Source organism: Fukomys damarensis, unplaced genomic scaffold (assembly GCF_012274545.1).
Source record: "Fukomys damarensis isolate Sample0158 unplaced genomic scaffold, DMR_v1.0_HiC HiC_scaffold_37, whole genome shotgun sequence".
Classification (NCBI taxonomy): Eukaryota; Metazoa; Chordata; class Mammalia; order Rodentia; family Bathyergidae; genus Fukomys; species Fukomys damarensis.
Genome location: NW_022900949.1, coordinates 18,429,804 through 18,446,949, shown reverse-complemented (window position 1 = coordinate 18,446,949; position 17,146 = coordinate 18,429,804). Strand labels below are relative to the sequence as shown.

Below are 17,146 nucleotides of genomic sequence, written 5' to 3'. Positions count from 1 at the left end.
CAGTAGTGGAATAGCTGGGTCAATAGGGCCTCTAATCCTGGTTCTTTGAGGCATCTCCATATTGATTTCCACGGTGGTTGCACCAATCTGCACTCCCACCAACAATGGAGAAGGGTTCCTTTTTCCCTTGCAGCCCTGCCAGCATTTGTTGTTGGTTGATTTCTGGATAGCAGCCATTTTTTGTGGAGCAGTGCATGGTTTCCACCACAGCAATATATGCTCGCCCGTGTTTATAGCAGCACAGTTTATAACAGCTAAATCTTGGAAACAGCCCAATTGCCCATCACCTGGTGACTGGATAAAGAAGATGTGGTTTTTTAATAAAATTGAGTACTACTCAGCTGTAAAGAGAAACTGAAGACATTTATAGCTAAGTGGATGAACATGGAGGCGGTGCTCGTACGTGAAATAAATAGGACACACGTGTATAAATACCAAATAGTTTCTCTGGTATGAAAAACAAAGTGTAAATAAGGATCGAGATGTATAATAGATAATGTGAAATAGGAAGAAACTATCAAACTGGGGTAGGGGAAGTGGGGGATAGGGGAGAGGAAAAAAAGGAAACGAAGTCTTTGTAAATGGGGGGGTGAGGGGGGTGCAGGAAAGGCAGGGGAATGGAGAAAAAATAAGAACCAAGGTAGATTATGTGAAGGTACAAGCTTCTGAAGATGCATGTCATCGTGTAGTATACCGAAAGTGTACCACTAAAATTAATGAATTTTTAAAACTACATTTAATTTATGTAAATGAAAAATAGGCATTGAAACAAATCATTAATTGAGGCTGTGGTCCCACGTTTTTGGTCAAGTCTAATCGAAGCTTGACCTGACTGACAGCTCCTGACTTTAAGGTCCTCTGTGCCAGTGAGCAGGACGTGATGTTGTCAACTGCATGGGACATAAAAATGCCCTGGCTAACTCCCCCGGACACACGCCTTGGGCAGCACCTGCCCAGGTGGCACACTTTGGTCCGACTCAAACCAGCAATTAACTAAGAGTTCTGTGACATTGCGCCGATCTGTTTCCTCATTTCGTCCAATTCCCGTTTAGTTGTAAAGTGGGCTGGTCTGGAAAAGTTGGTCACAAAGGTACTGGGCATATAATTTTCCCATTGCCTTCTGTTATGAAAATAATCAACAGACTGCAAGAAAACATCTTAGTGACCTAGCTTCTAGCTTGCCAAGCAGATAATTTTATATTTCTGGAAATTGTTGTCTTCCGCACACCATTTGTATTGTTTTTCAAAACATTTTCCAAAATCTGGAAAATCACATTCTCCATTCGTTGGCGGCTCTGTGTCCTTTCTCTTCATAGCCTACTTTTCTATTGTCATGTACTAAAGGCCTCTGAATTTCTCAACAACCAACCTACACCATCTAGAACTTGAATCTCTTTCTTTTTCTTAGTAGTTAGAATGCTAAGAATACTGATCTATAGTAGCATCATTCTCCTAGTTTGTATAATATGTAGGTAGTTCCTGAAAATTTCCTTGCATGTGATACTTTACAGTATTTAAAGCTACCATATTCTTGCAGTCCTGGTGAAAGAACCTTATGTACATCGATTTAATAACATTGAAGTCAATTTGTATCTGAAAACAATGGTGAGAAAATTAGATGGTAGTCTTGACAGCTGCCCCTGCAGGATACGATCCGATGAGAAACGTAGTGTAATCTTCTGAAATTTTGAGACTCAGTGGAACTTGTCTTCTAAATGAACTGAAGCTGAAAATAATGGTCTCTGCTGTATCATTCCAAAAATACAGCCTTTGTATACCTGCCCTCCCCCCTACACGGTTCGGTGTTACTGGTGCACACCCTGCTGATGTCCACAATTTCCAGAAGACATTTGGTGAGCAGTCACAGGACAGCAAACGATCTCTCCGCATTTCTGATGAGGGTGGCGTCTTTTTACAGAAGCCCTCGCCTTGAGTTTCCACAGTAAACAGATGGCCAAGGTTTCTGGTGTATTTGGTATGTTTTTGTTTGTTGCTGGTCGAAAGAGGATTCAGCGGCAAGCAGAGTGTAGCAGAAAGTGTGAGGTTCTTTGGAGTTGTGGCTGCCGTATTAAACTCCTGCATTAGAGAGGTACATCTCTTGTCAGAGGTCCTCACACATTGGGGCCGCAGTGGTGGGTTCTGTTCTTTGTTTTAATTTTCTACTGTGTTGTACTGTGGTACAGAAGATACAAAAGAATTAGCCCTGCTCCCTAACGGTCTGTATTCCAAGTCAAGGGAAACACACACCAACTGTCAGTTGGCCACCCCCGGGCATGAGTTTGAAGAGGGACAAATGTCACATCGCTGTCCTTTAGGGTCCCTGGGCATCAACCACTGGGCATCCAGCACACACACGGGTGTTTGGAAGGATTGTGCTGGAATTCCGTTCCCTTTCGTGTTTTTTGTGCCTTGCATTGGTCTTCTCCGTACGGTAAAGGAGGTGTTGGAGGAGGTGTTGCCTGGACTGAAGTCTGCATCTAGTGTACGCTATTAAGATTGCTTTCTCCACAGAGTTGCGCTGTTACATTTACCAGTTCCGTGTGCACCTGTGTGTTTAGAGCTGAGAGTCAGGAGGAATTTCGTAAGCAGGAGACTGTCTCCTGCACATCGTGGAAACAAGGACAGCAATTACAGCTCTGGCAGACAGTGGGGCGTGTGCCTTCTGCCTCCAGCTCTCACGCCCTAAAGTATAAAGTGTAAATGTGGGCGCCCACACATAATTTATGGCAATTGCAAAGAACCAAAAAATGATGCAAGGCACAATACTGACATTTTCAACATTATAAAGTAACAAGAATCAGTCATCTGATTAAAAACTGTGTGGACAATTAAAAAATAAACCTCTTATAAATGTTTCTTGTGCCCAAAAGTGCAAACTTTAAAATTTTTACATCCTTTTTTCTTCCTGTTCTGCTGTTCACGTGCTGTGGTGAGATTTGCCTCATTTTGGCTCTCTAGTAAAAGCCATGCTGAAGGCACTTTCTTTAAACACTAAGCCAGCCAAATGCGCCAGAAACCCTTCATGTAACTCCTCCCACCTTTAATGTTCAGCCGAGCTTTGGGCTGTCCTTGGGCATCACACTGAAATGTCCCTTGCACCCCACATTCGCTGCGTGTGGGCGTTGCTGCCAGGTGCCTGAATACACCCAGAGGCCCCACTGCGGCCCGGCCGGACCTTGTCCTCGTCTGGAGCACAGCTTAGTTTCGCTCTGGCTTCTCTCCCGTCCTTGCCGCTTTCAGTCTGTTTCCTTGCTGAAGCTGGAGCAACATCCACCATGCGATGTGGAGTCACACTTATTCTTATCGTACTGTAGCCTTCTTAAAGCTTTCGATGAAAAGTAAACTTCAGTGAAATAAACACCTAGGAGCCCAGGCCCACAAAATTACTATCACTCTGGGAAGGTAAAGTGTATGTGGACAACATGAGATAAAAAATCTTGGCAAAGATTTAAACACATCAGTGAGGAAGAAATAATTGAAATAAAGGAGATCCTCGTATAAAGAAAATTGCATTTCTGAATTCCTAACCCAAATGTCTCCTTGCCCCAAGCTGATATCTGCCATTAGAATATATGCTTATAAAATCCTTTATAAATTTTAAAGAGTGTCAAGAACAGGCATCATCTACCAGAAGTGAGCGGACTGGACCGGGAATGTAACTCAGAGGCACCGTGCCTGCCTTACAAGTCAAGGTCGTGAGTTTCATACCCGCCGAAAACAGTGAGGAGATCGGGGTTTTCACCTTAAACCGTGTTATACACACCCTTTCCTGCAAAGGAAAGTTGCTCTGGGGCACGGCATTCTAAAACACTGTACGCTAAAGTTCCGTAAAATCTATGTAAAATAAAACATGGATATTTTATTGGGAATTTCCCAAAATCCACCCTCACTACACTGTCTGTCGAATTCTAAGTTAGTCCTCTCTGACACCGGTGTCATCTCAGGTTAACGATACCGTCTCGTGGGACTCACCATGAACTACGACAAAGGATTGACAAAGACTTAAACACATCATATTAGAGTGACACACGCAGACCCATGTTTACAGCAGCACAGTTCACAATCGCTAAATCTGAAAGCAGCCTGTTTGTCCACCAACAGATGAACAAAGAAAATCTGACACGTATGCACAATGGAATACTACTCTGCCGTAAAGAAGGATAATTGTGAGTCAGTTATAGAAAAACGGATGTGCTTTGAGATCACAACGTTAAGTGAGGTGAATCAGATGCTGTCCAGCCAGTGCTCCCAAGAGCTCACAGGGCTGGGTGAGCCTCCTGCTAAGACCGCACAGGCTCGGAGTGGGATCTAACGCTGGACACGGAACTTCCCGGAGGACCCAGCAGAGGCCCGGAGCCCAGGCAGAGGGAAGGGTCCGCGCAGAAGGCCGGGTTCGCTCCCGCAGAAGACGCGGGGAGGCGAGGCACAAGCTCCTCTTCCTCCCGGGAAACCGGCTGGAACCCGCTCCTCTTTTCACGCAGGACTACTCGGCTCCCGCGGGCCTTCCTTGCCCAGAGCGGGCCTTGGGTGCAGCCGGGCGCCGCTCACGTGGACGGGCGGAAGCCTCTGCAGGTTCGCAAGCTTGAATACTGACAGCTTCTCTTTTATGAGAAGCCAAACTGTAAACAGAGAGCAAAAGGAAACATGCGGGATGGGAAGCAGCGAGCAGATAGATCTGCCTGGGACACATCTGGCCGTCCACCTCCCCCGGAGGAGCGCCGCCCATACGCCCTGCAAACGTCCCAGTAAAACATAAATGTTGAGGCGGTCGAGTATGAAAAAGAAGTAGGGGCGGGACTCTAGCCAACAGAAATTACTCTCGTCCCAGTTCTGAGGCCCGCGCCTTGCAGAGCTGGTCCTGCCCGGCTCCCTCTGTGGCTTAGGGGCATCTGTGTCTCCTTGCAGGCTCCGGGCTCCCTCGAATCTCTGTTGACTCAGTCTCCACGGTAGCAGCCCCTGTCTCCAAATGTAAAAGTGGGGTCAGGCTGCCAACACGGGGTTTTCATTCTAAGGACAGAGGTCACCGAGCAGCAACACTGAAAACTTTGAGCATCCCAGGACTGGTGGACGGCAGCTAGCTGTGTAAGGGGAGCGACCTTACCAGGTTGTGGGAGACCGGGAGAGGGCCCGGGAGAGGGCCCTGGAGAGGCGAGACCGTGGCGACCCCAGCCCTGCACGCCGAGGGCTCTGGGCCCAAATTTGCTCTGAGTCCGGGCCTGGTGCCGTGATCTTGAGTCTCCTTTAGGCTGGCCCTCGGGTGCTGAGCGTCTACACTTGTTGAGGACATGGCCATGCCTCTGTGCCTCCTCTGGACTTTTTTGCCACCACTTGAAACTCTAAAGTCAGTGGAAAGCAGGAATGAACTTGGGGGTGTAGGGTTTCCTCACATCCACATCTTCCCATTTCCCGTCCTCCCTGACAGGGATGGAAAATGCCTGTCCACCTTCCCACTCTGAAGAGGGACCTGGGCAGTCTGGTCTGGACAGAGTAGGGACAGTGTGCGCTGACCACTGAGCTTTAGTGCACAGTGACTCTTCTGCCGGCAGTGTGCTCTCATATGTGGGCCGTCAGAGGGCTGTCTGAGGAGACGTGAGCTTGGTTTTTTAAAATCAATTCAGCTATCATAACTGCTATAAAATATGTATAAATTGTTCCAGTCATGATTATTTTATTGTAAGTACTTTATAACTGCTGGGCACAGCAGCAATATTTCTGTCTCCCTTGATTTTCCTGGAGTCCATAATGCCAACAGGCATCTGTAAGGGGAGCCCATTGTTTTCCAAATTACAAATCTCTGCTCTGTCTGACCCGCCACAAAAGCATACCGTGGATTTTGACACAGGCAAATAGAAATGACAAATGCATCAGTTTAGACCATAACCTCCTGTGCTTTCTATATAAAGCACACGAAAGTTCTTTGGAATTTCGCAGTCATGATTGAACCTATTATATGCTGTCAACACTAAGTGTCTAACAGTAAAATAATTCTAGCCCTCCAGACATCTCCCAAGGTTACCTTCAAATCAAAAGGCTGTGAAACTTCTCTGTACTGCTTTCATTTTTTATACTGGATAAACTGTGTTTCGTGTTCTTTACTTTTTAGGCCATGGGTTTTCCTTTCTTTTTATCCATCAGATTTTTGGTTTTTGGGTTTTGGGTTTGTTTGTTTGTTTGTTTGTTTGTCTGTTTTTCAGTGCTAAGGATCAAACCCAGGGTTTCTTGCACGCTGGAAAAACTTTCTACCTCTGAGCTCTACCACCAGTCCAAGATTTCGTATTATTTTTAAAGTACACATTGGGCTTTTACCAGGGTGCAGCTCCCTGGTAGAGGGTTTGCTTAGCATGCACCCGGTCCTGAGTCCAATCCCTGGCACCACAGGAAGCAGAACAACACAAATACACTTCTTTTCTCTCACGACACCCTTGAAATATTTCAGCTTCACAAGACTCCTCCCATAGTCAGTGTTTCAGCCCCCACCTTCCTTCCACTGGCTCAATTCCAAAGTTGCCAGAAATAAATTGTCTTCCGCTAAATGGGTATGGTGTATTATACTTAGCATCTATCTACCACGTGTCACCTTGTGTTATCACCCAAATTGTTTTAACTCTGCCGCGACAGCATACTTGCTTTAGACACCTCCTCATCGTGCACCACAGTGCCTTGTTACAGGATGTGCAATGAATTAACATATTAAAGTGGTTGTGAGAAATGCCCACCAACTAAACATGTAAGAAGGTCAGAAATTAAAGAATATATTTCAATGCTTGGGAAAAGTATCTATAACCTAAGCGGGTAAGAAGGGTGAGACGTGTTCCCTGGTCAGCAGTTATTCCATACCTGAGCCTGGTGGCAGAGTTTGCTTCATCACTGGAAAACCATCGACTCCACCGCCACCACCACAAGCTCCACTAGTCAGCTGTGGTTCAGAGCATGTGTGTGCAGACTTTGGCACAGGGCCAGGGGAGTGGTGTGGACACAGGGTCCGAGGAACACAGCTGGACACACTCCATCCTCATGTCCTTCTCTAAGGCGGGTCATTAGCATCTACACCGTGCTGATGCCGAAGTTCAGCAGTCGTTGTGGTTATCCTTACTTATGCATCTTATACTCAGTAGCACGTGATTATTAGTGCACCCTGTGTGTTTACTTTTGAGATGGGGATTGTTACCCCCTTAAACGGAGGAGAAGAGAGAAGCTTAGACAGTAAGAAAATTCCGATGGATTAGACGCCCAGTGAAGTGGCCCAGCCCGGATGTGAAACTGTGTGTGTGTCCTTGGTTCTAGAGCCTTGGTTGTTCCCGTGGCCCAGTTATCCACCTTACTAAAACCTAATGTTTGAAATAATAATTTCAAAGCTGTGTCAATTTTCCTGAGAGACCCAATAGGGAAAATGTAACCCTGATATGCATAATTTATGTATTATAAAGTCTAGAACATAGTCATTACATTTCATTAACATTCTCCTAAAATTTGAAAACTGAGAGATCTGTAATTCTAGAATAGAGACTAGAAATCCTCTTGTTATTATCCTGACTATAGTCAGTGCTGATTTTAATGAACTAGAAGTTCTTTGGAGAGAAAACTAAAATGATACCCTCTGTTTAAGGACAATGCCATAGGTGACAATTTATTATAATGTCTGTAAAGTACAATTGTAGGTAGTTACTCTTAAGGTGTACCTAATCCACACAATTTTAAGTGAATTTTTCTGTTTGTGTCATGACCTGTTATAGAATGAATATCTCAATGAAGATGTTGATGCTAGAGTAATTGAATATGAAGATAACCGCCCCCTCTTAGATATGTTTCTGCAGAAGCCAATGGGCTTATTGTCCTTACTGGATGAAGAAAGTAGATTTCCCAAGGCCACTGACCAGACTCTTATAGGTGAGATGTAAATCAGTATCATTTTATGGTTCTAGGAATGCAGTCATATAACTCTGTGTTTTTTTAATTACTTTAAATAATCCCGGAGAAAATAACTGTCACAAACCTTGCACATCTAACTTTAAAGAAGAGACTTTGCATCTCATACCTGCATTAGAGAGTGTTTATGATAACATGAAATGTCTAGTGATAATTAAACAAGGTTAGACATTGGCTTTATTCTTATTTTATGTCAGGAGCCCAGCCACAAAATGAATCTCAGGATAGAAATTATCTCAGAAATTATCCAACTCCACATCAGAGTTTGGTGGGCAGAGCAAAGACAGACCTAGAATTTCAAAAGAAAATGCTAGCAGGCAGGAAACAAATCCATCTGCAATGTCTGACCCGTGTACTGAACAGAGGGAGACAGCCTCCAACACCTTAACAACCTCTGTGTTTCAGCACATTAATAAATGTCTATGGTGATAACCCTGAGTCATCAAACAAAGATTTAATGGATTTGTTTTTTCTGTTTGAGAAGGCATAGATGTGCCTAATGTATTTAAGGAGATTATCGCCCAAAATAGTTAAAATGGAAAAGTCCCACTTAAGAAAGGAAAAACCTTGAGAGTTTTCAGGCAAGTGAGAAAATCATTTTCTAATGTGGAACACCATATCCCCTGGTGATGGGAGATAGTCATTATTTTTAACAAATACTTGCAGAATATTTAAAATCACTTTTTTCTTACTTTTGGTGATGTGCAGATCTTGTTTTTTCACCATTGAGTCTTATGGCATTGTTTCCTCCTGAGTCACCGATCGACCTATTCCGCCTTCTACTTGGACAGTTCCAGATGGAAAAAAAAAAAAAAAAACAAAGTTGTACGAAAAATATTTTAATAGCAGTCAGTTGGATATATGAAAAGGTCCTTTCTAGGACATGGAATGACAAGTTTTCTGAGTGTCTTAAAACTGTTACAGAAGTGTAACTTCCTGTTACTATTTTTCATGCTTCCTGTGTAATCAGTAACGACCTTCAAATGGAAGGATGGACAAACCACCAAAGTCCGGCTGTGTGGCTGGGCAGCAAACTCAGCCTCTCAGGCTCCTTGGCTGGATGGCCTCAAAGTAGTTCCTCCCCTCTGGACCAGTGATTCCCAAACCATGGCTCTCGAGCCAGGAACATCTGCAACACTTGGGCACGTGTTAAACATGAACTGTTGGTGCCTTTTCCAGACCTATTCAGTCAGGAACTGAGGGTGAGGCCCAGCAGCCTGCGTGTGAACAAACGTTAAGGATGACTCTGATGTAAGATCTGACGACTGCTCTAAACCATCATGATTTTGCTTTACCATTTATACTAACGTTCCAAATCTGCCTACACTAGCTACATAAAATTTCCTTTGCTCACTGTACAATGTGGTAAAAGAAATGATTCAGACTGTCAGTATTTTCTGAGGATCTTCTACATGCATGGTATTGGAATTTAATTTCTGACATTTTTTTTCTGCAGAAAAATTTGAAGGTAACCTAAAATCACAGTACTTCTGGAGACCCAAAAGAATGGAACTTAGTTTTGGAATTTACCATTATGCAGGAAAGGTAAGACCTCTCAAGAATTATAACTTAGTTTTCTGTTTAGCCTTCTATCAAATAATGAGGGTTGCCATGGAAATTAAGCCCCAAAATAGCAGTAGACAGTTATAATGAAGTAGCCAGCGATTTCTGTCCCCACCAGGCCCTACTTCTGCTCCCCAGCACCCTGCAGTCTGTCCTGGCCTTTGTGAGCCATTCACCTTCAGGCCACTCACAGCGCAGGGCACACACCTGCAGTCTGCCTGAAAGAACAAATCCTTGTCTATGACAAACCTAAGACAGTAAGTTCTAGTTTTCTAAAGGAACTCTTACTAAGAAACTGAGAGAAAAAAGGAAAGAAGGAACCAAGACTCAAAAGGTTTATCCTTCTGATCAGGAGATTTGGCTGTGAGTGACGAGCTGGCGATGGTCACCTAATTTTTTCTTTTTGTAATAATAGCTGAGGACCTTTTGCATAAGCTGTGCTTTTCAGACTTTAGATGCTCTGTGTGTGTGTGTGCGTGCGTGTGTGTATTTCATCCCTTGTCTCTCTTCCCTTTCAGTGACAGAAAACAGAGAGCAGAGCTAGCCCAGACAAGTGGAGCTGGCTGCTGGACTGTTGCATAGTTGGAGGGGAAAATGTGCACACATCAATAGAGATGCATTCACACACCAGAGCAGCCTCAGATCTCTTTCCCACACCCGGGGGATGCTCTCCTTCCCTCTGTCTGTGGAGAATAATGGCCTAGTCCCTCAGAAGGATGCCATACATACTGGAGGGCTGCAAGTAAAGGTTGAGAAGATATTCAGATCAAATAATGGGAAAAAATGAGAAATACATAAAAGTAAAATGACCAGAACTGCTAGCGCCCTGTCTCTTGGCAGTCTTCACATTGGTCAATATTCCACAGACTTTTGTCATTAAAAATAGAGACCTTAAAGCTTTAAAACGACAGCCTCTCTCATGACTTTCAGCATAAACTTTTCCAGAGGCCTCCTTTGAGAATTTGCATCAATAATCACCAATGACTATTTTATCCAGTATTTTTAAACAAGTCTTTTAGTCTGGTCAGGCTGCATGACAAGAATATCATAGGCTGGGGGGCTCAAATGACAGAAATTTATGTTCTTGACAGTTCTGGATCCTAGAAGCCGAAGATCAAAGTGGCATCTGGTTGTGGCTCCTTCATGGCTTACAGACAGCTGCTCTCTGGCCGTCCTCCTGTGGCCTCTTTTCCGTTTTCTCTTTTTCTGTATGCATGCACAGAGTTTTGATAGGAATTTGGAGGAACATAATCCAACCCATAACAACCACCCTACTGGGTTATTCTTCAGACGTCTGTGGATTACTCTCATCTTCAAGATGCCTTAAAAGTTTAGAAGTACCAGAAACACAAACACCCACAATGTGTTTGCCCACCACTATTAAGATAACAACCAATTATAGCCAAGTCAGAGTTAGCATAGAATCAGGAATGCCTTGGTACCAACTGCTTCTCATCTCTCCAGCGAAAGAAACAGATTCCAGTGTAAGGGGAAGAATCAAACCGCAGTCCAAATAAGACCAGTGAGACACAAGTTTGTTTTCCTGTAGAAGACACTAAATGTGGAGAAGTTCACTTTTCCAGCCAAACTGTAAGGGATCACCTTTGTAGTTTTTGTGTCCCTGCTGCTCAGCAAAGAGTGAGCTCTCAGCAAACTCGTTGGTGACGACAACTCTGACTGTGGTCATCACAGAGCACCCTTTGTCACAGGTCCTCTACAACGCAAGTGGGTTCTTGGCTAAAAACAGAGACACCCTTCCAACTGATATCGTGCTGCTTCTGAGGTCATCAGAAAACAGTGTGATTCGGCAACTGGTCAGCCACCCTCTGACCAAAACAGGTGAGGTGATTTCCACTAGCTCAGAAGGTTACTCAAAACCCAATGAAGTAGTTTCCGTCTCTTTTATGGGTGTGAATATAATCCCCAATTTTTCATATGAGTTTGTTTTCAGCTCACTGAGTATTCATTTATTAATAATCTCTGTCCCAGTCATCTGAGAAAAAAATATATATGAATACAAAAAAATCTACATTGTTTATTAAAGTGCTGGAGGCATTTACCAGAAAATGAGATGATTTGCTAGCAGCTGCCTGGAAAAGTACACTCTCCTCAAAAGGGTCCAGAACTACCTGCTGTGGTCCAAAGTGGGTGATTTCAGGAGGTTGGTTGCTTGAGATTCTGCCTCATAGTGAGGCATAGTGAGCTCTTTGATTAAAAGTTCAGCCAGATGTGGTGGCACACGCTTGTAATCCCAGCATTTGGGAGGCTGAGGCAGAAAGAGCATGAGTTCAAAGCTAGCCTTGGCTACATAGGGAGTTCCAGGCCAACCTGGAATACAGAGCAAGACTCTGTCTCAAAATAATTTTTAAAAATCACACGTCTTCATTCCATTGGCCATGCACAGCCTTATGTTTGGGTTTACATGAAAATAAACTATAGTTTGGACTGGTTCTCTTCACTAAAATTTACAATTATTCTCTATACTTTTTAATAATTTTATTGAATTCTAACTGGGGTAAAACCAGCAAAACTTGTTACATACACAACACTTATGCAGGTATCACTATTACAGACAGGTTAGGCAGAAGATAGTGCCTCGGATAAAGTCTAGAATGACCAGGCCTTAGTTGAACAAGCAGGAGCTTGAGGCCAAGAGTTAACAAGAACCAGGTGGACAGTTAAGTCCAGGAACATAAGAAGCAGGGTAATAAGCAAGGTGGTAGATGATCACTATGAAAACTTCACAGTGACAATTTCTGCTCCTATGTGTCTGAAAAACATTATTCCCCTCTTACTTTGTACTTTTAATAATAAACCACTTAGATAGGTTGGAGGCCAAGAGAGACCTGCAGACTTGCTTTCTATGTGCCTTGATTCCTCATAGGCCCAATTCTTTTTTTTTTTTTTTTGTACCAGGAATTGAACTCAGAACCTTATGCTTGTGAGGCAGGCAACAGCACCACTGAGCTAAACCCCTGGCCCTCTGAGGATTTTTTTAATAAAAACTCCTAGACAGAGAGTCCCATGGCAACCCACCTTTGAGTCCCCCCCTGACTATTGCAAGCTATTTCTCTCTTCTTAATAAACATTCCTATTGTCTACCTCCTTTGTCCTTGAGTTCATTCTTTGACTTTGTGAGACATGGTCCCACACCATGCTGTTACAAAACCAAAATTAATGGTGAATATATTCATCAGCACGCAAGATGTATCCTAATGACATTTTGTAATCCTTCCCCCAACCCTCTCTGTCACTTTCCAAACATTGTAGCACCATTTGTTAGGAAAATTATCCCCCACTGAATGTTTTGACACCATTCAAATGACTGGACTCCTTTCTGTCACTGATATTTACCTATCTTTATGGCAATACCATACTTCTTGATAAGTGTAGCTTATAAAAATCTTGAAATGGACAGTTTTAAGTTACCTTGACGTAGCCAAGATTCTAAAATAAACCATGGTCATTTGCCTTATGGTTTCATGTATGAACTTATCTCACCCACTATTAAGGGGAATGTACCATAGTTCCTTGCTGCTCATATCTCTGGTTTGCTTTATCGCAGTTTTGTTCATCAGATCAACTATAAAAGCAAATAGATACATTTTCTGAAATTAAGATCTATGCCAATTTTAATTTCTGTTGCCCTGCACAGATGAATTTTTTTAAAGACTTTTTACTTACTTTGTTAAGTAATTTAATGGCTAATATATACATTTTGCTAAGTGAAGTTATTCCCCTTTTTCTAAATTTCCTCTAGTCTTTTCATTTTCAGATAACCTTAAAATTTGAGTGGACTAATTTAAGTAATAGGTTTAGCCTACGTGTTCCTAGAATTTGTATATTTATCGTGCTTCTAAGAGATCCCATAAGGCTGTCATAATTTTTTTGTTTTTCATTGAAGTGTTTTTAAAACTGTCTTTGGTAATAGTAAAAAATGACAGTAAATGAAGATCTCTGAAGATCACATTACTGTCTCTGTCCACCTGCTGGAGTCACTTGAGTCTTGCATTTGAAATGTGCACAGTTTCAGCCCAGGAGGGAGGCCATGGTGCGTACCCATCTCAGCCCTTTTCCCAAAATAATGAAGGAAGGAGAAAGAAAGCAAATCAGAGGCACCACCAGAAACATCCCAGGCAAGGTTCCTTCCTGCGCCATCATATTAAGGCCAACCCTTTGCGACTGCGAAAAAAAGAAAAGGGAAGGCTTAGCCAAAAATATTCAGCCTAAAACAAGGAGCAAGAACAGCTATCATCTCTCTAAGGTGATCCTGAATGTTGGAGATAGTTTGAACATTACCATTGGAGGGGTAAACTTTTGGATCGTCTATTAGTTGGTTTATCATGTGTGGGGCTTGTATTAGTCACCTTCTTATTGCTTGGACAAAATACTTAACATGGACAATTTAAAGGAGAAAAGGTTTACTTTGGCTGAGGATTTCAAAGGTTTAAATCCATGGTTAGCTCTGGCTTCAAGGCAGGAGCTGTGTAGCACAGGAAGGCAGCTCATATGGCCAGCAGGAAGCGGAGGGAACCGGGAAGAGCCAAGAGCAGGAGGCCAGAGATAGTCCCCACCACCACCCGCTCCACACACCCAGAAGGCAGCTTGGCCAGTCTCTCAGCGGGTCATGCTGACAGTCAGACTGGCCATCACAGTAGGGTGATGAGAGAGCAGGGAACATGGGCCACCATGTGCCAGAAAACAGCCACATTTCATCAAAATTCTGAAGGTAACCTTACCTTCCAGACGAGTTACAGTAAAAGCATCCCCGGTCCATGGATTCAGAGGACAGATCAGACACTAAGTAAATGACCTGACAGCAAACAACTTTTACAGTTTAGAGTCCAGGTCAAGTCTTTCTGGCTTCTTTGCCCATAACTTTCCCTGCCTTGGAATGTGCATTTTTATGTAGCCACTCACATGAAGCACGGATTTCTGAATGCTAAACTGAAAATGGCCGTTTCTTCCAACCACACTAGATTTTCTTACAAGCACCTCATGTGAATTAATATTTCACATACTCTTCAAGGCTCATAGCAAAGATTGGCTTGTGTTTTAGAAAACTCTTGGTTGCCATTTAACACACACAAAATAAGAAAATTACTCTTTTTCTAATAATCACCTCATATTGTCTCACAGTTGGAAAAATACAACTTTAAATACAACTCTTACCTCTGCCCTTTCTCTTTTCCAAACTGGAAGTTTTGGTGTTTCTGTTTTTGTTTCAGTGGGGGTCCGAATTTAAAGTTTGTTGCCAATTTTCATATAACTATTTTATTTTTGTTCCCATAAATAGTTAACTAAGCATCTGAGTCTCAATAGTATAAGTTCAACTGGGATAATAATCAAATGGGATAAAAAAACATTTAGTCATTAAAAATTCTAGGAGATAAATTATTTTTATTTATATTCCCACAGGTAACCTGCCACTATCCAAAACTAAAAATATAATAAACTATGAAATGAAGACTTCAGAAAAATCAGTGAACTTGACAAAGGTAAGAAAATGCATTTTTCGTGAGTCTAGAATTCAACATTTAGCAATATTTGTGTGCTCTTACACAGCTTCTCCTTAATTTTTCTCCCTTTGTTGTTTCTTTTCTGTTTAAATGGATATTTGTTACCATCACATTACTCATAGCAAATAAAAGTCATGTGTTTCTCATACTCCTACATCTTTCTATAATAGTTTTAAACGTTACACTAAAACTAGCTAAAACTGTATCTGTCAGCAAAGGTCAGAAATACCTGCATTTACAGTTGACCAAAGAAACAGTACAGCTAACAAAAAAAAATTACCTGGAAGTATGAATATGGGCCACATGGCACAGTTTTGTGTATTTAAATGCATAATTAAGATAATCTGAAGAAAAATGCTACGTGCTACCTATAGGTCAGAAAACATAATAGGCACTGTGGCCTCACTCTCTTCCTTGGTCTCCTTAGGATGAAACCAGAGAAGCCACCCATCATGCCCTGGAAACAACCAATATGAAAACACAGACAGTGGCATCGTATTTTAGAGTAAGATACTTCATTATGCCGTGCTGTGCTTAAGGATGTTACCGTAAATGAGTTATAGATAACACAATCTGGTATAAAGTATCAGAGCACTTTTAGCAAAAGAGAATATTCATTGTATCCCATTAAAGTATCCGTTAGACCCAGGCCATGTCAGAATGTACTGCCAAAAACTGTTGATATTTTTGTTTTTCCATGATAATCTTAATAGAAGTCTATACCTTGATTAAAATTTGTCCAGAGAATCAAATGCATTTCTACTAGGATAAAATCTAAAAGACTTATTAACTCAGTGCTATCAATGTCCTTCTCCTCCTCTTCCCAAGCGATTTCAGGACGACTTGCAGGCACAGGGTGGAGTGCACATCTCTAGTCCATGCCTCCCTGCATATACATGAGCTGGTATCTCAGCAGGGTGGTAAAAGCCAGTGTAAGAACGGCGTGAGGAGAAAAGTCAAGGAATTGGCTCCTCATAGCACCAAGGAGACCTGCCCAGGACAATACGGAGAAAGAAAATGCAAGAAACACTTCATTTTCCCCATATTCTAGACCGTTCTCCCTTATTTTTATCTCTTTTGATAAAATCAGATTGGCCACCCAAGCAACATGAAGAAAATATAATCTAACCCTGGGAGATCATCAGTCATATAATTTAATGTGAGGGAGGGAGGGGAACGTGGATTAAGTTTACTGTGAGTGTGCAGAGAATATATCCAGTTCTCTGAGGGCTTCGTGAAGTACTCCTTAAACTATCCAAATACTTTGATCGGGTGCTCTCTGAGCCCTAACTCACAGCAGACCGAGCACACGTAGCCACCCATAGTGTGTCTGAGTGTCTTAACCTCAGCTGCTGATACGTTCCCCTCACCTCAAGGAGGCACAGGAGAATCACTGAAAGTGTTTAGTGGAAGATTGTTTTCTCGTTTATGTGAGTTATATCCACACTATTGTCACAACTCTCTGCCGTTGGCTCTCTATGTACATTTAAACCAAGTTAGTTCATGAGATCATTTTCATCTTCAGGCTGAAGTGAAAAAATGATAGAAGAGAATTCTACCCAGCATGTAATGTCCTTAAAGCTATTTTCATGCCACAGACAAGAATGAATAGTACACCATGCCTTGGTCCCTAAGCAAACCCAGTGCCTAAATTGCAATGTGCTCCTGCTCCAAAAGCCAACAAATTTGTACTCCCTTTGCATCGCAGTGCCTATCAGATGTTTGTGTGACGAAGAGACCGATGACTCACAGATAAATGTAAGGCAGAGGCGCTCCAAAGTGGCAGACACAGCTGTTTGGAAAGATCACATCTGATCCGAGAGGAGGGCATACAAATTCAGTGCCTTGTCAGTTGTCCAATTTCAGTATTTTTTGTCACTCTCTGCCTAGACTTTTACATTTCTAATGCAGAGATACATTTTTCAGCACTGTCCATGTCTAAATATTATTTTGCCAATAAATTGTGATCCTGGCCCTTGAGATACTGATTTGCTGGAATTCTACATTCAGTGAACTGTGATCATCCTAATACATTATTCTTTATTGCTCCATCTGTGACCATTCTTTAAATAAGGTACTATTTATTATACTTATTAACAAAAAATTATCCTAAAATAAATAAGCAAATAAGTAAACTA

At 42.4% G+C, this 17,146-nt stretch overlaps 1 protein-coding gene across 1 annotated transcript in view; it reads left to right on the top strand.

Annotated features, from left to right (window-relative positions):
- Positions 1-17,146, top strand: part of Myo3a (myosin IIIA) — a 173,536-nt gene that overhangs the window by 107,439 nt on the left and 48,951 nt on the right. Inside the window, exons 19-23 of the mRNA XM_010614690.1 lie at positions 7,734-7,887; positions 9,383-9,471; positions 11,199-11,328; positions 14,908-14,987; positions 15,436-15,513. Of these exons, the coding sequence (XP_010612992.1) occupies positions 7,734-7,887; positions 9,383-9,471; positions 11,199-11,328; positions 14,908-14,987; positions 15,436-15,513 (531 nt within the window). The remainder of the gene's footprint in view (positions 1-7,733; positions 7,888-9,382; positions 9,472-11,198; positions 11,329-14,907; positions 14,988-15,435; positions 15,514-17,146) is intronic.